The sequence below is a fragment of the Macrotis lagotis genome, chromosome 1, assembly GCF_037893015.1.
Source record: "Macrotis lagotis isolate mMagLag1 chromosome 1, bilby.v1.9.chrom.fasta, whole genome shotgun sequence".
NCBI lineage: Eukaryota > Metazoa > Chordata > Mammalia > Peramelemorphia > Peramelidae > Macrotis > Macrotis lagotis.
In genome coordinates, this window is record NC_133658.1 from 355,178,445 (window position 1) to 355,201,848 (window position 23,404).

The following is a 23,404-nucleotide window of genomic DNA, read 5'->3' on the forward strand; positions in this document are numbered from 1 at the left end:
GGATTAGTTGAAAACGGACTATAGTCCTTGTAGCTCAAAAGAGATCAGGGGAAACCAAAGATGCAGGGAGTGGGTCTGTCCCTTTCAATGTGTCCTGGAAAAAGATGGGCTGAGGGATCAAGTGCATGGTCATTTATCAAGAGTATTGCCTCCTTGTGCCCTGGTTTCCCTTCCCCTGCTTCTGCATGATACCATATTAGTGTCTATACACTTCCCCCCACCTTTTCCATCTCTCCTGTGTCTTCTTCTTATTCCCTTCCCTCTATACTCAATCCTTTATTTCCTGCTCATATTGTTTTAAACCTTGTTTTCTTCACTTTTCCTATGCCATTCTGGGGAAACTTCTCCTTTCATTCCTATCTTGTAGCTTTTGCTGTTCTTGTATACCCATTGTTCTGTTTTTCTGGGTTATTCTCCTCACCCCTTTGATCTCCCAGCTCTTTTCGTTTGTTCTCATTGGTGTGCCCATGCATGCAGCCTGACTTTAGAGACCTGCCAGACTGGGAGCCCCGGGCCAGGGAGACCTTCTGCAGCACTAGAAGCGACCCGGACCCCAAACCAGAACTCACCGGGAACTACAAGACATATCAAGCTGAAGACAATGAATCCTATGCTACCGAGGTGGGCCTGGGCCAGGGGGTCCTGGGAATGGTTAGAGCAGAGTACGCCAGGACAAGCAGGCTAGGCCTCATGAGACGGGATTCTGGAGCAGTCCCCAAAAGTCAGTTTCCCAACAAACATTTGTCAAAAGCCTCCAATGTATAAATACTGTGTAAGAATGAAACAGTTCCTGTATCAAGGAACTTACATGCTACTGAAGGAGACAAGAAGATAGCTTCACACAGAATAAATAAAAGTAGTTAAAATAAAAGGTAGTTTGGAAGGGAAGTCACTAGCAGTTAGAGGGATCAAGAAAGGCTTCATGGAGATAGTAGTTTGAGCTGCATATCTTGAAGGAAAGGATTCTGTGAGAATGGAGTGTTAGCTTGTCCCATTTTTTCCCCATCATTTTACAAGTTGTGCTGCTAATTCATATGAATCTTAGCAGGCCTCCTTAAGGTTTTCCTGGGTAGACAAATTGAAATCTGGAAAATCTAGTTAGCCTAAGTTATCTCTCTGGACTCAGATTGACTTTCAAGGGTCCTTTATTGCTCTGAGAAGTGGGTGAAGTTCTCACCTTTGACATTTATCACTTGTTATTTTGTCTGTTTGCCTCCATGGGCCTTTGTTTCTTCATCTGTAAAGAAAATGTTAGACTAAATAGGTCTTGAGGGCTCTTCCAGCTTTAGGTTTATAATTTATGACAAGAATTTTTGTTTGATTGTCATTTGAGCTAGTATCCTGTAGCTGTCCAGGACTTAGAATCACCATGCCCCCTGTGGGTCCTGCTCTCAGGCCTGTAGTAATTTCCTCTGGGACCCTACAAAGCCACTTCAGGCTCCCCAGGTCCATATTTACTCAGGCACATATTTCAAGGGTACTCTGCTAGGGACATAAGTATTTATTAAGGACGGAGTTTGTTTATGATAATGGAGCTCCAGTATTGTATAGCGGACAAAAATAAATCTGGTAGTGATAACACCTGCATACTCTAAGGGGGTCAGTAGATGAAAGAGAAACACCTTGGACACCACATTTGTAGTCAATTAATCAGTTGTTTGCTGATTTCACTTTTATAACATCTCAGTGAAGATCCCCCTTCTCTCTTCTGATAACCCTAACACTTGAGTTGTTGCAGTAACTGCTGGAAGTCTCTCCCATTCCATGCTCCATTCAGCCCCCAAAGTGATTTTCCTAAAGTCCAAGTCTGACCAGACAACTTTACTACTCAATATCTCCTCAACTCCAACTGCTTTCCTCTCTGGCTTCCTTTAAGTCTCAACTGAAGTCCCACCTTCTACAGGAAGCCTTCTCCAACCCTCCCTTAATTCCAGTACCTTTTCTGTTAATTTTCTCCTGTTTATCCTGTATATATATAGCTTGCTTTGGATATATTTATTTGTATGTTTTCTCTCTCATTTGATTACAAGGTCCCTGAGGCAAGTCTTTTGCCTCCAGCACTTAGCACAGTATTTGCCACGTAGTAAATGCTTACTAAATATTGATCAATTGTTATTTGTTTAGCTCTGACTCTGTGCTAAATTATGTGTATGTGTGTATGTGTCTGTCTGTCTCTGTGTGTCTGTGTTTGTGTGTATATCTGTGTGTGGTGATATAGAAGAGATTTAAAGCAGATATCCTGACTCTCAAAAAACTTAGTCTAATTAGGGTGACCATGCAGTCTATGAGTTATGAAATCTTAATATGAGATGTGACCCAAGGCCATTTGTGATATGTTGCTAACTGAGTAAAATGGGCAGTAAATGTTGTAGGAGGTCCAAAGGGAAAAGTTTCTTTGGCCTGGAGAGAAATGAAATGGTTTAAGGACAGCTACATTGTGAAGCACAGATTAAAGGGAAAGGAATAAAGGGGAATGACCATGTGCTTTGTTCAGAGAGGGTCAGAGGTACCACTACACTCTGAGAATAATCTGTGGGATTTAAGGATAAAGGAGGGAGTTTCTGACTCCTTTAAGACTCCCCTGGATCTCCCAGGGAAGGAAGACTTCAACAGGGCTTTTAGTCTGTCCCTTATGGCAAGAGTTTATAAATGAGCAGTGTGCCTTGGTTCTAAGAGAGCATTGGCACCTGGGGCATCTCAGGGTTTGATCCCATTTAAACATCTGGACCTCAGTTTCTTCCCCTGAAAAACGGGTATTTACAATAGCTGCTTCGCAGAGTTGTTGTTGAGAAAGTGCTTGGTATACTCTTAAAGTGCTATACAAATATGACTTATTATTATTATTATTATCATTATCATTATCATCATCATCATCATCATCATTACTCCCCAGATCAAAGAACTACAACTGGTACTCTCAGAGGCCCATGAGAGCCTTAGAGGCCTTCAAGAACAGCTCTCCCAAGAGAGGCAGCTGCGCAAAGAGGATGCAGAGAATTTCAATCAAAAAATCTTCCAGGTCAGTGACAGTGCCTGTTCTGTGCTCTACCCTAGCCAGATCCCAATCCCTTTGCCACCATCTAAGAACAAAAGCTTTAGGCCTCTTAAGGAGTAAGGAGCAGAGGAAATGGATATAGTATAGTATATCACTGTCATGCATATTTGTTATTGTTCATATGTTTCAATTTATGACCCCATTTGGTTTTGGTTTTTTGGTTTTGCAAAAAGATACTGGAGGGGCGGCTAGGTGGCGTAAGTGGATAAAGCACCGGCCTTGGAGTCAGGAGTACCTGGGTTCAAATCCGGTCTCAGACACTTAATAATTACCTAGCCATGTGGCCTTGGGCAAGCCACTTAACTCCATTTGCCTTGCAAAAACCTAAAAAACAAAACAAAACAAAAAAAGATACTGGAGTGTTTTTCCATTTCCTTCTTCAACTCATTGTATAGATGAAGAAACTGAGGCAAACATGGTGAAATGACTTGCCCAGGGTCATACAGCTATTGTGTCTGCTGCCAGATATGAACTCAGGTCTTCCTCATTCAAGACCCATACCACCTGACTACCCATATTTTACTTGGGAGTTTCTAAAGCTGTAAAGTGAGAAAAGTAGACTAAATGATTTCCAAGTCCTCTTCTGGTTCTGACATTTTATGATTCTATTGTAATTGGGGAAAGACATGTAGATAGATAGACTGATAGATAAATATAAAGGACTCAGAACTGCACATAGTAAATGCAAAATAAATGCTTTTTCATTCTTTTTTTAATCCATAAATAATTCTAATACAAGGCAACATAAGAAAGCTACAAAGGTAAGTACAGGGAAAATGCTGTGAAAAAGTGAGGTAGCACTGAAAGATAATCACATCTCAGATAGATGCAATGACCAATGTTGACTTTCAGAGGGTTGATAATGAAAAATACTTTCCTCCCATCTATAGAGTAGTGTTGGATATGAAATAAAGTGTCTATGTCAGTCTTGATAAGTGCCTCAGTTTGTTTCATATAACTACTTTCTCTTTTCCTTTTCTTGTTCTTTTTAAAATGTATATGTTAGGGGCAGCTAGGTAGCACAGTGGATAGAGCACCATCCCTGGAGTCAGGAGGACCTGAGTTCAAATCCATCCTCAGATAATAATTACCTAGCTGTGTGACTTTAGGCAAATCACTTAACCCTTGCCAAAAAAAAAAGTATATGCTGAATTTTAATCCAGTAATTCTCCAATATTACCCTACTTGTTTGTGTCACTTATGAATTCCCCTCTTCAGTCTTCTATGTATTTTTTAAAAAATGTTTCATTGGTGTTTTTTTTAGTAGTACCCCCTATCCCTAAGTCTCCCAATTCCCCTTCCTGAAAAAAATGTCAATGTTAGAGTAGTTATTAGTAAGCAAAACAAATCAGACATTAGTCATATATGAAAAATAGCTATCTCATTCTGCATCTCTTGTCAATCCTCTCTCTACCAAGAGGTAGGAAATATGCTATTTTGTCTTCTCAAGTCTTGATTGGTTACAGCATTAATCATAGTTCCTAGGTTTTGCCCCATTATTTTCTTTTGCAATATTATGTAGTCAAAGGGGCGGCTAGGTGGCACAGTGGATAGAGCACTGGCCCTGGAGTCGGGAGTACCTGAGTTCAAATCCGACCTCAGACACTTAATAATTACCTAGCTGTGTGACCTTGGGCAAGTCACTTAACCCCATTTGCCTTGCAAAAACCTAAAAAAAAATATTATGTAGTCATTGTTCTCTTAATTAGGCTTACTTCACTTTACTTATTTCTATGAATTTTCTTATCCAGAAAGGTTCTATTGTGGTATGATATTGGGAAATGATGGCATTGTATGGTTTTTTAAAAAAAAATCAGTAACAAAAAATGAGGAGAGACTTATCATTCTCATCTGTTGAAGGAGGAGACAGGAAATCCTTTATTTTTAATTTTTTTAAAATTTTCATCCATTTGTACATGCATATTTCCAGGTTATAAAATTTCCCTCCACCTTCCCACCCCCCCCAATCAGGGAAAAGTCAGGTTAGCATTTTACATATATATTTTGTTAAACATGTTTAAAAATTAGTAATTTTTGACATGAGGAATTAGGATTAAGGGGAAGAGATACATAAGAGATAATTTTTATAAAGTGTTCATCTTTTTTGGTAGGGGTGTTAGGGAATCCTTAGTGGCAGATATAATTAGAGTTGATCTTTAAAAAGAAAGAAGGTGGGGCAGCAAGGTAACTCAGTGGATAGAGCACCAGCCCTGGAGTCAGGAGGACCTGAGTTCAAATCTGGCCTCAGACACTTAATAATTACCTAGTTGTGTGGCCTTGGGCAAGTCAATTAACCCCATTTGCCTTGCAAAAACCTAAAAAAAAAGAAGGAAGGAAGAGGGGGCAGCTAGGCAGTGGATAGAGCTAGGCCCTGGAGTCTGGAGGACCTAAATTCAAATCCAGCCTCAGGCAATTAATTATCTAGCTGTGTGACCTTGGTTAAGTCACTTAACCACATTGCCTTGCAAAAACCACAAAAAAAAAAAAGGAAGGAGGGAAGGACTTCCAATAGCCAGAGGTGATTAGTATAGAGGATATAGTGTTTAGTGAACAACTAGTAATACATTTTGGCAGGACTACAGAGCACATGAAGAAGGGTAGTCAAGCCTGGAAAAGTAGTCAGGATCCAGATTTTAGAGGTCTTTGAATGTCAGGTAAGCAAACTTTCTTATAACCTAAAGTTGTTTCAGTGAGAAACAACTGAAAATTTTAGAAGGGCAAGGAGTAACATAGTTTAGCATAGTTAGAAAGATCATTTTCACAGTTGTCTTCATAAAAATAAAGAAGGGATTAGATGCAGTTAAACCATTTAGGCACCACCACTGTAGTCAAGGCATGGGAAAGTCTGGTCTCCAAGGTTTGAGGAGTAAGAGATCTTTGAATATAATTGATATCTACTTCTGCCTGAGTAAAAGGGGGAGATCTGGGGATGACAGCATGTTGGGTACTTTGTCTAACTGGAGGGGAGGGGAAGGAGAAGCTTTTCATATGGCTGTACCCAGTGGCTCCTCAACTGCTGTAATGGGAATCCCTAAAATATCTTCCTCATCAGTTGCTCTGACTTGTAACCCAATAACAGTAATAGTAGGTGTTCTGTGTTCTTAGCAAAGCTTTTAGTCTAGGAAAGTACTGGGGCCCCTAGCACCAATTGTTCAGGCTCTAGGCACTTAATGAAAAGAAGTGTCTGGAAGGTACATTGATTAGATAGGGTGCTGGGCCTGGGTTCTGGAAGATCGAGTTTAAATCCAACTCAGATATTTACTAGCTCTGTGACCCTGGGCAAATCCCTTAACCTCTATTTGCCTCAGTTTCCTCAACTATAAAATGAATAAAAAATAGCACTTCCTAAGGCTGTGAACATCAAATGAATTTTCTATAAAGCTCTTAGCTCAGAGCGTTTGCTAGATGATATATTAATGCTAGATATTATGGTAATTGTTCTAAATCTTAGCAGATGCTATAAAAATGATGTTGTTATTAGAGCCCTGAGTTTGGATTTATAGGAAGTGGGTTCACATTCTGCCTCTACTTCTTTGCTGTGAGCATGAACAAGTCCCTCCTCCCTCAACTATTCTCCTACCTCAGTCTTCCATAAAATGACAAGGCTAGACTAGAGGACTCCTAAGGATCCTTCTATTCCTTAATTAAGTGATCCTACATTTACCTCTGGAGGTGGAGGTTGAGATGTACAATATGTTGTAGAAACGAGATCACTCTGGATCCAGGGGAGGAATGGGGAACAGAGCTAGTCCTTGGCAAAATTGTAAAGAAGGTAAAATTTTGTTTTGTGACCTTTTTTACAACCTTTCCAAGGATGTTTTTTTCCCTTCTCTACCAAGAGCATTTATGCTGACTACTGAGTTTACAAGTCAAAAAGAAAACTGGAGTTAATTTTCAACCTTGATTCAGTCACTTCCCTGCTCTATATCTTAGGGAAGTGAGACTAGATGTTCTATAAGGTCCCTTTTATTGCTAGCATTTTGAAATCTATTTTCCAGGCTGCTTTCCTGCTCTAAGATTTGTCTAATCCTAAGATTTGTCTCTTTTCAATTTTGGCTTTTACTGTTAACTTTTGTTTTTAACATTAGCTTCATTTCCAAATAGATTCCTTCCCCTACTATCTAAGCTTTAAGTAAACCACCAATTGTAACAAATAATAAAAAAAAAAAAAAAGCAACGGGGAAAAGTACCCAGCACTTGAAATGATTCTGACTGCATTTACACTATCAGACAGCCATAGTCTTCAACCTCTACCAAGAGAAAGGAGGGAGGTTCATTTTCTCATAATTACTCCAAGCACGGTGGGAATGAACTGTTGCTGATGAGATTTTTAGACAGGCACCAGCAACAGCACACTGGTGAGGATAAAGCATCCCTTATATCATCCCCATATATGTTTTCCTGCTGGACAGGAGGCAAAGTCTGAGAGGATCCAGAAGGCCCCAACAGGGCTGATGACTTTTCTGTTCTATTTCTGCAGCTGAAGGAAGATCAACAGAAAACTCTCCTTCGGAGGGAATTTGAGCTGCAGAGTGTGAACCTTCAGAGGAGGCTGGAGCAGAAGTTCTGGAGCCAAGAGAAGAACCTCCTGGTACAGGAGTCCCAACAGTTCAAGCAGAACTTTCTGCTGCTTTTCATGAAGCTCAAGTGGTTCCTCAAACGTTGGAGACAGGGCAAGATCTTACCCAGCGAGGGTGGTGACTTCCTAGAGGTACAGAGGACCTGGAGCCCACTGGGTCTTTTGATCTGATTTAACCAGAGCCCTGACCCTAACTGCCCCTTACCCAGTCCATTTTTTAAAAAATTTTTGAAAAATTACAAACTCAACAAATATTAACATTCATGAATATATCCTTTTACAAAGTACAGAAATTACATATACATGAAACCATGAACCTTCTACATAAATTTTTTAAAAAGCATCTATTAACTTTAATGTGGTAATCTGATTATCCCCTTCTGAATTTTCTTCTGCTCGCTTCTTATCCCAGTTAAAAAAGGACAGTATCTTACCTAGAGTTATTTTTCTACTCCAAGACATTCCATCTGTACTAAGGATGCCATTGATATAGAATCAAGACCTTCTTGCAAGATCACTTAAGTCAGAAATATAGTACCATGCAAGTCATAGTCTGTACCACTGTTTCTTTCCAAAGAACATGGGAAAGAAAAATCCCTTAATGAAGCTCAATGCTTCAAACAGTGGCTACTAAATGGCTACAAATGCAATATGTTGTCAACAATGATCCGTGTGAGAAATATGGCATAAAATATATAAACTATCAAAAATAAGTATGTTCAGAAAAGGAAATGGCCCATCCTGTAGCACTAATGCCTAAGGATAACTGATGCATAGTCCAAGGGCTACACTACTATCCTCCTAATATGAAACGATACAGAAGGCCTCTACCACATGAAGTGGGTGGATCTTCTGTGAAGAAATAAAAGTAATAGATTGTGATGGGCTCTGGTTGGTAGCAAATGACTGACAACTGACAAGAAAACTAGACACTTAATTCAAGATACTAATTAAACAGACTACCATGAAATTCCACATAATAATGAAAACATAGAGCATTATTCCCCCCGCCCCCAGCTAAGGAAAAGGAATGGTGACATAAAGCCTATAGCCCCAAAAAGGTTGTATTACTAGTTGCAACCTGGTTTTTTCCCAAGCAGGTCTTAGCTGTATATCAGTGTAAGCCTTAATTTGGAAGGGGTCTTTATGACCTAGATAAGAATACTGTCCTTGTCAACTAATGGTATTTTGGGGGCTTATTAAGTAAATGTTTTATGAATTTAATAGTTAATTTGCTTAGTAACTATTTCGATCTTTTCAGTGAACAATTATTTTTCTCTCTCTGTTACTCCCTCTCCCCATTGACAAAAAAGAAAAACAAAATCTTCAGAGTCAAGCAAAACAAATTCTTCTATTGGCCAATTCTTATATTGATATATCTTATTTTGTATCTTTTTTTTTGAGATAGTCGAAGGCCATTTTAATACAGTTTCTTCAGTCTCCAGACAGATTTCACTAAGCTTAAATAGAATCTCTCTGGTTCTTGGAAACCTCCAAAGAAGACAGCTGTTATCAAATGAATAATATGTATAGATATGCAAGATATTAATCTCATGATCTAAATGTGATGCTCGATATCACAGATGCTGTTGCTGCCTCTCAGTACCTATTAAGCTCATTCAATCCATTTACAGCTATTTATTGAATGCCTATATGTGGCTACCACTTTATTTCTTTTTTCAACTATAAGTAATGGTAGTTTTGCCAATCATTTTTTTTGGCAAGTTTTTGGGTTTTACATTTTTCTGCCTCCCTCCCTTCCTTCTTTATCTCCTCCTTCTTACAGAAAGCAATCTGATAAAGACCCTACATTTATAACCATGCTAAACATAGATCTATATTGAGTATATCATTTTTCAGGAAATGGATAGGTTATATCATCATTGGTCCTCTGAAGTCTTGACTGGTCATTGCATTAATCAGGATTCTTAGGTGTTTCAAAATATTGTTCTTATATTAATTGTTCTCCTAATGCTATTCACTTCACTGCTTCTGTTCATAAAAGTCATCCAAGATTTCATTGAAACTGTCCTTTTTACCATTTCTTATGGGATAATAGCATTCATGTATACCACAACTTGTTCAGCTGTTTCTTAATTGATGGAAACCCATTTAATTTCCAGTTTTTTGATACTACAAAAGAGCTTCTATAAATATTTTCATATATATGGGTCTTCCACCCCCCCCCATTTTTATTTTTTGGAGTATAGGCAAAGTAGCAGTATCACCGTGGCAGAAGGCCTCTGTACTACTAATGTACTAATTTTGGGAACATAGTCCCAAATTGCTTTCCAGAATAACAATCAACTGATAGCTCCACCAACTTTTCAATAATGTGCCCTATTTCCTGCAGGCCATCTAACATGTTATTTTCCTTTCTCATCTTTCCCATTTTGATGGGTATGAGGAAAAACCTCTGAGTTATTTTAATTTGAATTTCTTTAATTGCTAGTGATTTAGAGCATCTTTTTCATGTGGATCTTAATAGCTTAGATTTCTGAAAACTGACTATTCATGTTCTTTGAGCATTTATCAAATGAGGAATGGCTCTTATAACAATTTGAATCAAATCCTTATATCTTAGAAATAAGCTCTTTATCAGGGAAACTTGCTACAAAAATTATATTGCCCCCCCCAGTTAATTATTTCCTAATCCTAACTGTATTGGATTTGTTTATTCAACAAAGTTTATATCTTATGTAGTCAAAATCATCCAGAAATTGAATATCTCACACCTTATACCAAGATATGCTCCAAATTGACACAAGATTAAAATATTAAAAAGGTACATTGTAAACAAATTAGAGTAGTTAGATTCAAACAAGTTACAGAAAATATAAAAGTTAAAATGCACAATTTTGGTGATTTAAGCAATTGACAAATGGTCAAAGGATGAAAACAGGTATTATTTGTTTTCCAATTATATACAATAGTAGTTTCTTCCTTATCATTTTTTGGTAAAGTTTTGAATTTTACACATTTTTCCCCCACCCTCCCTCTCCCCCCCCCCACAGAAGGCAGTCTGATAATCTTTACATTGTTTCCATGCTATACATTGATCAAAATTGAATTTGTTGAGAGAAAAATCATATCCTTGAGGAAAAAATATTAGAGATAGCAAAATTATGTAGTACATAAGACAACTTTAAAAAAAATGAAGGTAATAGTTTTTGGTTTTTCTTTAAACTCTACAATTCTTTCTCTGGATATAGATGGTATCTCCATCACAGATACCCTAAAATTGTCCCTGATTATTGCACTGATGGAATGAGCAAGTCCACTAAGGTTGATCATCACCCCCATGTTGCAGTTAGGGTGTACAATGTTGTCCTGGTTCTGCTCATCTCTCTCAGCATCAGTTCATGCAAAATTTTCCAGGTTTCTCTGAATTCCCATCCCTCCTGGTTTCTAATAGAACAATAGTGTTCCATAACACATATACCACAGTTTGTTTAGCCATTCCTCAATTGATGGACATTCACTTGATATCCAATTTTTTGCTACCACAATCAGAGCTACTATGAATATTTTTGTACAAGTGATTTTTTTACCCTTTTTCATGATCTCTTCAGGGTATAGACCCAGTAGTGGTATTGCTGGATCAAAGGGTATGTACATTTGAAAACAGGCATTTTTAAAGAAAGAAATATAAGTTATCTATAACCACATAAAAAAAGACTCCAAACCACTAACAGAATTGAAAATTAAATGAACTCTGAAGCAAATTGGCAAAGTTGACCCAAATAGGATAAGTAAATTTATTTTAATTTATAAAATCTCATAATAGCTTTTCAGTCATTTGTTCCAATCTACAAGAAGATTCTTTGTTCACTTATTCTCATTAATTTTTTTCCCTTTGCATAGTCATAGTGCGTTTACTGTTCTTCTTTGGCCATTTTCATTTTTCTTTTATAAAAGTCTTTCCAGAATTTTTACATAGCAACTTTTCAGTCATTTTTTTCTACATCTTATAATGATCCTTTGTCCATTTATTCTCATTTTTCCCACTTACATGGTCATAGTGTATACTCTGTTCTGATTTTGCTTTTTTTGCTTTGCAATATTTTATAAAGGTCTTTGGAGGTTTCTTTATTTTCTTCATATCTGTTGCATTGTAGAGTTTGATTAAATTGATATATCACAATTTAACTATTGTCTCTGTTGTTGAATATTTTGATATTTTCAATATATTGCAATTATTTCCTGTGAACATCATAGAACAGGTAGCTCTTTTTTGGTTCTTGAAAGGGCTTTCAAGTTATGTGGTGAATATTTAATTAAAAAGTATGATTATATTTACAACTTTTGCTCTCTTACATCATACTTCTCTCCAAAAAGATTCAACAAATTTTCAGTTTTACATGTTGTGTTTCTTTATCAGGTGAACAGCATGAAAGAACTCTACCTGCTTATGGAAGAGGAAGAGCTAAACCCCCAGCATACTGACAATAAGTCCTGTGTGGGGGACATCTGGACACAAAACACTGTAAGTTGTCAGTTCCTGAGAAAGGGAATCAAATCATTCTTGTGTTGCTACTGTTAATGGATAAATCAGAATCTGGATGCAGTTTGGGGTTATATCATCAAAACAAAACTACCTTTCAATGGAAAAAATCAGGATCACATTATCAGTTTCTAATCCAAAATTTAGAGATGGTAGTCTAGAAGAATGAGAGCACATGATAGTAATGCAAACGAGGAGCAGAACCAGGAATAAATGAGACTTGTACATAGAGATTTTGAAAGAAAAAGATCTGACTCAAGATGAATGAAAGTATAGTAGATAAGAGCACTGAACCTGGAGTTAGGAAGACCTGGTTTTGAATTCTGCTTTTAACACTTCTAGGCTCTGTGACAACCTTTGGCAGATATTTATCTGTGTGCCTCAGTTTCTTCATCTGAAAGTAAAGACTTATATTTGATGAGCTTGTATTTTGATAACCTAAAGTCTCTTAACTTTCCATTTGTGAGATTAGTAATAAAATGCAGGTCATGGAGGTGTGGCCATGGAGAGGAAGAGAAAGGACAATGTAGTTTAAAAAAAGGTCTGATTTTAAAGTCAGGAAAGATCAAGGTTCAAATGCTTTATCTCTGATGTTGATGACTTATTTGATCTCTTTGAACTTCAATTTCCCTGTCTATGAAAATAGAATAATGTTAATTATTTCAAAGGATTGCTGAAATGGTCAATAAAATAATATATATCAAGTACAATCCAAATCTCAGCCATTGTTAAAGTAGAGTTATAGAGGCTGCCCACTAATTGAAAAAGCATATTCCCAATGTTAAAGGAAGTGGTTGGGAAAGATGACCCCTTACCATCTGTGTGACCTTCAGCAAATACTTAACCTTCTGAGGCCTCAGGTTTTCATTTGTAAAACGAAATGTTTGGTCAAGATGATTTCTGAGATCTGGCTCTAGATATATGCTTCTATGAACTTATGACTTCCCATAATAATGTTTAAGGGATAAGGAAATAAAAATAGCAGTTATAGCTAAAAATAATTATCACATGTTAATATTGCTTTATGTGACATTTTATATTTTTTCAATTTTGCATCTAGTATCATTTGATTTTGACAACTCTTATGATATGGACTGGGATTATTATTTCTGTTTTACAGTTTAGGAAACAGAGGTCCAGAAAATAGATGTCAAAATAATGATATTGATTATAATGATAATAATAACTAATATTTTATAAAGTCCTTTAAAGTTTACAAACTGCTTTTCAAAAGTTATTTTATCTGATCCTCACAAAAGCCCTATGAAATAGTGTTTTTATCCACATTTTATAGGTACCTAAGTGGCAATATGAATAGAACTGGAGTCAGGAGGAGCTGAGTTCAAATCCAGACTTGCTAACTATGTGACTAGGCAAGTCATATAAACTCTGCTGGGTTTCCTCATCTATAAAATGAGGATAATAGCAGAATTTACCTCCCAAGGTGGCTGTCAGTATAAAATGAGATAATATTTGTAAAGTGCTTAGCAGAGTATCTGATACAATGTAAGAGTCCCATAAATGATAACTACTTTTATGTACAGTTGAGGAAACTTAGGCTTCAAGTGGTTAAGTGACTTGCCCATGGTCACATAGGAATTCCAGTTTTCTTTATTCTGATTCAAACTTGCTATCCATTCTGACTTCATCTAGCTGACTATTTAGATTATAAGAGAACAGGAACCAGAATCTTGGTGTCCTGACTCTTAGACAGACGCTTTTCACCACACAGTTTTCACCTGTTTCCCTGAAGAGTCCTGACCTCAGTCTCCACTTTCATCTCTCTTTTTTTTTAAGTTTTTTTTTTTCTTGCAAGGCAATGGGGTTAAGTGGCTTGCCCAAGGTCACACAGCCAGGTAATTATTTAGTGTCTGAGGCCGGATTTGAACTCAGGTACTCCTGACTCCAGGGCTGGTGCTCTATCCACTGTGCCACCTAGCCACCCCTTTCATCTCTTTTTTTAAAAAATAAGTATTTTATTTGTTTTTCCAACTGCATACAATAGTAGTTTTTACCAATTTTTTTTTTTTGCAAGGCTTTGAGTTTTACAATTTTTCTCCCTCCCTCCTTTCCCTCCCCTCTGTCCCCAACAGGAAACAATCTGATATAGGCTTTACATTTATAACCATGCTAAGCATAGTTCAGAAATGAATATGTTGTAAGAGAAGAATCAGATCCAAATGGAAGAGGCAAAACACTGGATATAACAAAATTATAGAATACATAATATATAAGACAACATTTAAAAATTGAAGATAATAAGCTTTGGTCTTCATTTAAACTTAACAATTCCTTCTCTGGATATGGATGGTATTTTTCCATCATAAGTCTTTTAAAATTGTCTTTGATTAGGGGTGGCTAGGTGGCGCAGTGGATAGAGCACCAGCCCTGGAGTCAGGAGTACCTGGGTTCAAATCCAGTCTCAGACATTTGATAATTACCTAGCTGTGTGGCCTTGGGCAAGCCACTTAACCCCATTTGCCTTGCAAAAACCTAAAAAAAATTTGTCTTTGATTATTGTACTGCTGCAATGAGCACGTCCATCATAGGTGATCATCATCCCATGTTGTTGTTAGTGTGTATAATATTCTTCTGGTCCTACTCATTTCACTCAGCATCAATTCATTTTGCTATCATTTCTTAATAAAGGGAGATTTTAGGGGGGAAAAAGAAAAAAATATAAGATGGACTGGGCTTCCATTGTTCTTCATTCTAATGTTTTAAACTTTATCCCAAAATAAGTGAGATCTCCAAGGTCTAAGGCATGGAGAAAATAATTAAAGATCACATGAGAGGTCCAAGAGAGTAACCCACTATTTCTGTATTCATCCTTTTGGTCATGTACTTTTCCTGCCCCTTTTAGCAATTTGTGGTTGTAAACATGAAGCAAAGCATCCAAAATACCAGAACGATCATCTTTAAGGAAAAAATAGTGAGTGTTTAAAATGTGAACTATGAGAAAGGGAATTCTAAGACGCTTGCATTCTACCATTTGCTCTGAAAGTAATGCCCTTTATGATTCTAGGTGAAACATAGAAAAACAAAATCTTAAGAGTTGGAGTCTCCAAGAGGTCATGTAGTTCTGTAGTGAAATCTCTTCTACAATGTCTGTTTAAAACCTCCAATGATAGGGAATTCACTACCTTGAGGCAGCTAGGAAGCACAGTGGATACAGTGCAGGACAGAGTCATGAAGACTTTAGTTCAAATCTAGATTCTATCACTTAGTGGCTGTTTAAGCCTAGATATGTCACTTAACTTCTGGCTCAGTTTCCTCATCTATAAAATGGAAATAATGGTACCCATCTTTCAGGATTGTTGTGAAGATAAAGTAAAATAATATTTTTTATAGTTCTTTGCAATCTTTGAAGTGGTGTGATCAATATTAGATGTCATTACTAAGACAGATTAGCCCATTCTACTTTTGGTATACTATAGTTTGTACTTTCTCCTATTGCTTATAATTCTGCCTTATGAACCAAATGGAAGAAATTGAACTTTTAAAAAAATTTTGTTTTTCATTACCTTCATTTTCAAATAACTCATTTCTCACCCTATCCAGAGAATTGGTAAAAGGAAAAAAAGGTAGTTCCATAAAACTAATCAATATATCATTTGGTTGACATTTACTATGTTCCACACCCAGTCCCCAGCCTGTTCAAAGAAGGGAAGCAAGTATGTTTTCATCTCTCCCTTTGGTGCCAAGTTTGGTATCTATTTCTGTTTTCTACATGACAGTTCAAATGCTTTAAGATAATAATCATATTTCCCCTAAGTTTCCTCTTTTTTGAGCTAAATATGCTTAGTGCCTTCAGTCAATTATTGTAGAGTTGATTCATAGGCTTAGAGATTTTATATCTAGCCAATACTGTAATACTCCAGCTGCTCAAATCAATCATTTTTTTCTGGTCAACATGGATGCCAACAAAATAGCTGTGAAAGCCTTCTTGTTAGCTTTGATCAGGTTCTGAATTTTCTATATAACTCCTTTCCTTGTCTCCTGTGTCTTCTGTCCCTGTTTATTCTGATGCTCAGCTTTCTTTCCTGCTTCTGTCTCCATCTGGCTATCTCCTATTCCTATTATGATACCTTCAATCAAAACCTCCTTATAAGAAGGATTCATGTCTTTTTATCAGACATGAACCCAACAATCCTTCCATAGTCTTGTTAATTGGTGTACACTTTTTGATGGACCATTATGTATCCCTCTTTAATTCAATATCAATCTAAGGGGAAGCTTGTGCTCTCTCTCTCTCTCTCTCTCTCTCTCTCTCTCGCTCTATCTATCTATCTATCTCAAGCTCAAACTACTCTGTCTCAACCCCTTTTTAACTAAGAGGCTGTGTTTCTTTTGAATTGAACTCATCATTGTTCATTATGTACATGTTTTTCTGCCCCTTTCAGCAACCAAAATGGCCCTATACAAAAATACACTATAAAGAAAAGAATGCCAGAAGTGATAGTTCTACTGTAATCAGGCCATAGTTGGAGTACTGTTTTCACTTCTGAGTGTCACATTATAGTAAGGACACTGACAAAATGGAACATCCAGAGGTAACTCTGGTTCCTTCAGCTTCAGCATTCCAAGAATAAGTGTTAGAACAGCCAGTCTAATGTGGGGAAGTCATTCAGCTTAGGTAATGTCCCAATGTTGTTAGGTCAACTTCTAATGACCACACTGAAGATACTGTATACCCTAATGAGAAGGCTCAGAGTCTTAAGGGTGATCAAGGTAGTCAGAAAACTGGTGACAATGCCCTGCTAGTTTTGGCTGAAGAAATTAATTCTATAAATTAGAAATCAAGTAAATGTCCTTCAATTGGGGAATGGCTTAGCAAACTGTGGTATATGTATGCCATGGAACACTGTTGTTCTATTAGAAACCAGGAGGGATGGGATTTCAGGGAAGCCTGAAGGGATCTGCATGAACTGATGGTGAGTGAGATGAGTAGAACCAGAAAAACACTGTACACCCTAAGAGCAACATGGGGGTGTTGATCAACCTTGATGGACTTGCTCATTCCATCAGTGCAATAATCAGAGACAATTTGGGACCGTCTGCAATGGAGAATACCATCTGTATCCAGATAAAGAACCATGGAGTTTGAACAAAGTCCAAGGACTATTTCTTTTAAGATATCAGGTTTTTTTCCTAAATTATTGTCTGATCTTGTTATTTCTTATACTTTATGTTTCTTCCTTAAGGATATGATTTCTCTCTCATCACACTCAATTTGGATCAATGTACAATATGGAAACAATGTAAAGACTGACAAATTGCTTTCTCTGGGGGGGGTAGGGGGAGGGAAGTAAGATTAGGGGAAAATGTAAACTCAAAATAAATAAAATCTTGAATAAAAAATTAATTCTATAGTCTATTGAAAAGAAGGCTGAAGGGACAGGTCAGAAGTTAAACAGGACAAATTTGCAAGTGACATGAATTTAATCATGTAATTAAAGAAAATTATATACAAAGAACTTACATAATTAAAAGAGAAGCTCTACATAGTGGAGATTTCCAGTTTCACAGGCAATCCATCCCTTCTTTTCTACAAGGTATATGACAGGGTAGAGGTCTTCAATCAGAGAACAATTTGGAAGAATGTAAAAGAGATCACTGCTCATAGACTGGCTTAACTAGGAGCTCTCTGGGGTCTCTTCCAGGTCTGAGGCTGATTCTGGCATTCTCTTGGGTATTATAGTTGGACTCTGGATTGCTGTCAGGCAGGGAATGGGCAAAGTTCTACATTTTCAGTTCTGCCTCTGCCACACTGGGGTAAAAATATTTAACTTAGAAAGAGTATTTTGAAGGCAGCTAGGTGACTCAGTGGATAGAGTCCTGGCCCTGGAGTCAGGAGAACCAGAGTTCAAATCTGGCTTCAGACACTTAATTGCCTAGCTGTGTGACCTTGGGCAAGTCACTTAACTCCATTGCCTTAATTTTTTTTTTAAAAAGTACTCTACTTTGGGCGGCTAGGTGGCACAGTGGATAGAGCACCGGCCTTGGAGTCAGGAGTACCTGAGTTCAAATCCAGCCTCAGACACTTAATAATTACCTAGCTGTGTGGCCTTGGGCAAGCCACTTAACCCCATTTGCCTTGCAAAAAAACCTAAAAAAAAACAACCCAAAAGTACTCTATTTAAAATCAGAGGCCCTGTGTTCAGACTCTGGCTGTCACCTCTGAACTTCACTGGGGCTTAGTATTCTCATTTCTAAAATGAGGTGATAGAACTAGCTGGCCTCTGAACTTCCTTATGCCGTTAAATCTCTGATCTTATAACCCTCCAGCCCAATGAATATGTGAAGACTCTTGCAGACATGAAGATCATCTTGAAAGAGCTATGCCGAGAGCTTCGGGAAGAGCGACGAGGCATGAATGAACTCCAGCAGCAGTTTGCTAAGGCAAAGTCAGCCTGGGAAATGGAGAAGACTGAGCTCAAGTGTCACCTGGCACAGGTTAGGCCTTTAGCTTCCAACCTGATTCCTGCTCATCCTTTATAGCTCAACTTAAATGTCCCTTTGTCTATTAAGTCTTCCTGGGTACTTCCTCACTTTAATCTGAGAGGACATTTATGCATTTATCATGTTATCTGTGCATGTTTCAGAGCCCCAATGAAGGGAGGGACTATGTCTTTTTATCTCCTCGAATATCAGTGTTCTACTACACATGATAACATAGTAGATACATGATACATATTTGTGGAAATGAATTGCCCCATCCTGGGTTGCTTAAGGATTTATATTCAGTTGGGAAATCCATCTACATCCTTGAGAAAATGAACCAGCCTTCTCTGCTAGCTGTTAGTGTAGCTCTATGTCATAGCCAAATCTACCAAATAGAGTGAATGCTGAAGAGGGAAATAGTGCTGGCCCTTCTTGAGATCCACTATTGGATTCATTTCAGCTAGAGTTCCCAGGTCAGAAATGTTAAAACAAACCCTTCTGTAAATATCCAATGGGAGATAGAAACGGAAGCAAAAGAAGGTGTCACATAATTATGCTAGAGTCAGAAATACATAAATTAAAATCTGTAAGGTTCTATAAGTACATTTGGGCAGCAAGTAGGAATAGAGTGAGGAACATAGAGAATCAGTCAAGTTATTAAATGTCACAAAAACTGGAGGCCAGGTAAAAAGGGACTGAGTTCATGTTCATAAGTTGAAACGAGGTGGAACCCAGCCTCAGACTGCCAGATGGGAGGAAGATCTATGAAGCCAAAAGAGCTGGGGGACCTATAGTGTAATTAAAACACAAGTCTCCCCCCCACAGAGATCATATTCTAATATAGGGGAAATGATCCTGGAACAAATAATTGTAAATTAGAATGTTAAAAGTGCATAAGAAAGTGCTTTATTTAATATTTATTAGGGCATTATCTAAATGTGAACCAAAATAAGAGGTAAAAAAAATGAGACTAAAGAATCATAGGATGGGGGTGATTTGGTGGCACAGTGGATAGAGCACCGGCCCTGGAGCCAAGGGTACCTGAGTTCAAATCCAGCCTCAGATACTTAACAATTACCTAGCTGTGTGGCCTTGGGCAAGCCACTTAACCCCATTGCCTTGCAAAAAAAAAAAAAACCTAAAAAAAAAAACATAGGATGACAGATTTAAGAGAACTTAGTGGTCAAGTTCAACAAACTCATTTTGCAAATGAGAAATGAGGCACAGAGATGGTTTTGAATTAGGATTTGAACCCAGGTCTTTTGACTCCAAATCCAGTCTTCTATCACTATTCCACATTGCCTCCAAATTGAAATATCATTGCTGAACTGATCATTTTATATTAGGAGAATAAATTGTGGTCCAGTTGGTAATTTGCCACAGGGAGGCAAGGTTTGAATCTGAGTGTTCCTAATTCCAATAGTCTGATCTTGATACTACTCTACTTAAATCATTAAAGAAAATGACTGCTATATTCAGATCATCTCTCCCATTGTGCTGTGCCAAGACCACAGTTAACAGACTTTTTCCTTCTATCTGATGATATGAAATTTCAGAGGAAGTTTCATAGAAAAGGGGCATTTGAGCTAGGTCTTCAAAGATGGCTAAGACTCCAATGGGAGAATATATGAGCAGAAGACAGAGTTCAGAAATTAGGATCATATATGGAGAATGATCCATTATTTGAGTAATGGGAAGAGGAATAAAATGAGATAATCCTTAAAAGATGGGGAAGTATATTGGCAGGCTTTGAACAAGAGGCAAAATGTTTGGACTTTATTTGGGAGCTATTGAAGAGTTTTGAGCAGTGCACTATTGTGATCAGACCCACTCATAAGGAAAATTCTTGGCTATGAAGAATAGCCTGGAGGGTTACTAGAGAGTGACCCATTAGGAAATTATTCCAATAGTTCAGGAGAGAGGAGGTGAGAATTTGATAGTGAACATAAAGAACTTTAAATGTTGAATTAAATGTCACAAAATTGAAATGACTGACACACAGTTTGAACCCATTATCTCTCAAGTCCCAACTATCCTATGTCTATGGCACTTTTTGTATGATAAAATATAGGGATGAAAGTAGATTTGAAATATAGTGACTTGTTCACTCCTTTCCTATTCCATCCTGACCCAGTTAGTTTTCTATGGCTGTAGAGAGGAGAAAGCTGTTGCCCATCTTAGATGAAAAAAGCAGGCTCACTCTGTTCAAAATCTTTTTACTATGCCATTAACTATTTTTTACTTATTAATTATTTTACTATGCCATTAACCTATTAATTTATTTTACTATACCATTGATGACATTTACTATGCCATTAACAAATTACTTTGTTTTATTTTCCCCCAGCCCTGTTTGTAAAATGCAGGGATCAGATTAAGTGAATTCATCGAGCTGTGACAACCTGTGATTCTAGAGGAAACCTAGGGTAGGGGAGGGAGCTAGGCCAATTACAGTTCTCTTTAAACTGTCAGGCCTTATGTTTTGCCAGCTGGAACTAAAACCTGGGAAAGGAGTGGGTGAGCGGACCCTGCCTGATTGGAAGGCCATCCTGAAAAGAGAGAGGGAGGAACACCAGCACCTCCTGGCCGAGTCCTACAGTGCAGTCATGGACCTCACCAAACAGCTGCAGATCAGTGAGAAGAACTGGGACCAACAGAAGATAGAGCTGATGGATAGGTTCAAAGATGAGAAGCAGCAGGCTGAGCAGCAGGTGAAGGAGCTACAGAATAAAATAAGCCAGGTAAGGAGACCTTCCCTAGTCCCAAAAAGCATGCCTACATAACACTCACCTATACATTCTGTCGCTAGAATAAGGACTGGTATATTCAGGGCCCATATGCATACACATTCATAAATATTTCTATTTATGCATATCCTCAATATACACTGACACATGCACAGAAGCCCATATGCAAAGACACATGCAGACCTATAGATAAATAGGTGAACTCAAGCATGAATAAAAGACAGAAAAACCACACTAATTTTGTTTTAACATTTTTTTAAATTGACAAAGCATTTATTTTTCTCTGTCAGTCCCCACTGAAAAAAAGAAAAAAAACTTTGTAATAAATATGCAATTGAAACAAATTCCAGCATTGACCATGCCTAAAAATATATTTTTCTGCATACTAGGTCCAATCTCCTCTTTGGTAGGAAGTTTGGGGTTGGTTGTTTTTGCTATTTTTAACTGCTTTTTTTTTTTTAACTGAACAGTGAACCAGAAGCCAAGATTTTAAGTAAAAAATGATGGTTCTTAATCCATGGCATTCAAATAATCCCCAGACAGTGGATGGAACACTGGCCTTGGAGTCAGGAAGACAGGAATTTGAATCCAGCCTCAGACACTTACCACTTAGTTGTGTGACCTTGGGCAAGTCACTGAACCCTGACTGCCTCACATTCACAGCCATCTCCAGTTGTCCTGATTCCTATTTGGCCACTTGGACCCAGATGGCTCTGGAGGAGAAAGTAAGGCTCCTTCCTTAGCACAGTACCCCCTCACTCTAATTCATGTGCTTATCCATGGTATCACCTCTCTGATGTAGTGGTCTTTTTGAAAATGAAGGTCAAGGGGCAGCTAGGTGGCACAGTGGATAAAGCACTGGCCCTGGAGTCAGGAGTACCTGGGTTCAAATCCGGTCTCAGACACTTAATAATTACCTAGCTGTGTGGCCTTGGGCAAGCCACTTAACCCCGTTTGCCTTGCAAAAACCTAAAAAAAAAAATGAAGGTCAAAAGATTATTAGACTCAGGCTGACTTAAATTTCACTGCATTTCAATTCACTTGAACTTGCTACCAGTGTATCTGTCTTTACTGGCTCACTTTCATTAAGCTGAAGGTTTAAATTATATATTTTGCTTTCCAATTACATATAATGGTATCCTCTCAGTATTTTGACCTGGGCTTTGCTAACTCAAATGCTGTACTTAATGAATGGAAATGGCTAATCCTCTTGGGGATTTTTCCCCCATTTTATTATCCTGAGCTTTTTTTATAGTTTGAAGATATAACAAATCTTTTCCCTCTGCCTGGTGAAAAGAGGTATAAGGGCATAGAAAATAGGGCACCTGAGAACATGATTCTGAACTTGTCCTTCTTTCTGCACTGTAGAGAGATCAGAAATCTGTTCCCCTCCCCTTAAGGAGATTTTCTTCTTGTGATCCAATTGGATACTAGTTTCAGTTGGTACCCAGGGCTTCTGATGGATCCTAACTGTATATAAGCAGAGCATTTATTCTCTCCCACTTAAAGACAAACATAAAGAGACATTTTCCCCTCCAAGCCATTCAAAGTCTAAATCAGTTGTAATCTTAGAACAATATATCCTCATGTATTTATCATAAAAATAATGTCAATGAAGTGGCTAGAGCACTAGACAAAGAGTTGGGGGATCTGAGTTCTAACCCTGGATCTGCCAGACACTTGTTTTGTGACCTTGGGCAAATCACTTGTCTTCTGCATTCACTCTTCAATTTCCTCATCTTCAAGTAGTGATAGTTAATACCATCCATCTATTTCATAGGACTGGTTTGGGAATCAAATTAACAAATATTAAAGTGCTTTGAAAGTAATATTTCATGCTGAGTGTTAGAGAAAATAAATTTTTTTTGTGAACTAAAAAATTTAAAAAAAATAAAAGCACAGATTTTATGATCTTATCAATAATATTCAGTCTAACCCACATTTCTTGCTCAAGTATTTTAGAGTAATAACTTATATTCAGATAGTGCCTTATAGTATTTTAATTTGTAAAACTTTTAAAATATTTTTTCTATTTACATGTAAAAGAAATTTTCATTTTTGAAAATTTTGAATTC

General features: G+C 37.5%; 1 protein-coding gene across 2 annotated transcripts in view; it reads left to right on the top strand.

Annotated features, from left to right (window-relative positions):
• Nucleotides 1–23,404, top strand: part of MTCL2 (microtubule crosslinking factor 2) — a 124,524-nt gene that overhangs the window by 80,331 nt on the left and 20,789 nt on the right. The window contains exons 6-11 of one of the 2 annotated variants that reach the window (XM_074212008.1): nt 478–621; nt 2,894–3,019; nt 7,536–7,766; nt 12,016–12,120; nt 18,427–18,594; nt 21,072–21,323. In XM_074212008.1, the coding sequence (XP_074068109.1) occupies nt 478–621; nt 2,894–3,019; nt 7,536–7,766; nt 12,016–12,120; nt 18,427–18,594; nt 21,072–21,323 (1,026 nt within the window). The remainder of the gene's footprint in view (nt 1–477; nt 622–2,893; nt 3,020–7,535; nt 7,767–12,015; nt 12,121–18,426; nt 18,595–21,071; nt 21,324–23,404) is intronic. The other variant, XM_074212009.1, reaches the window with a different exon arrangement.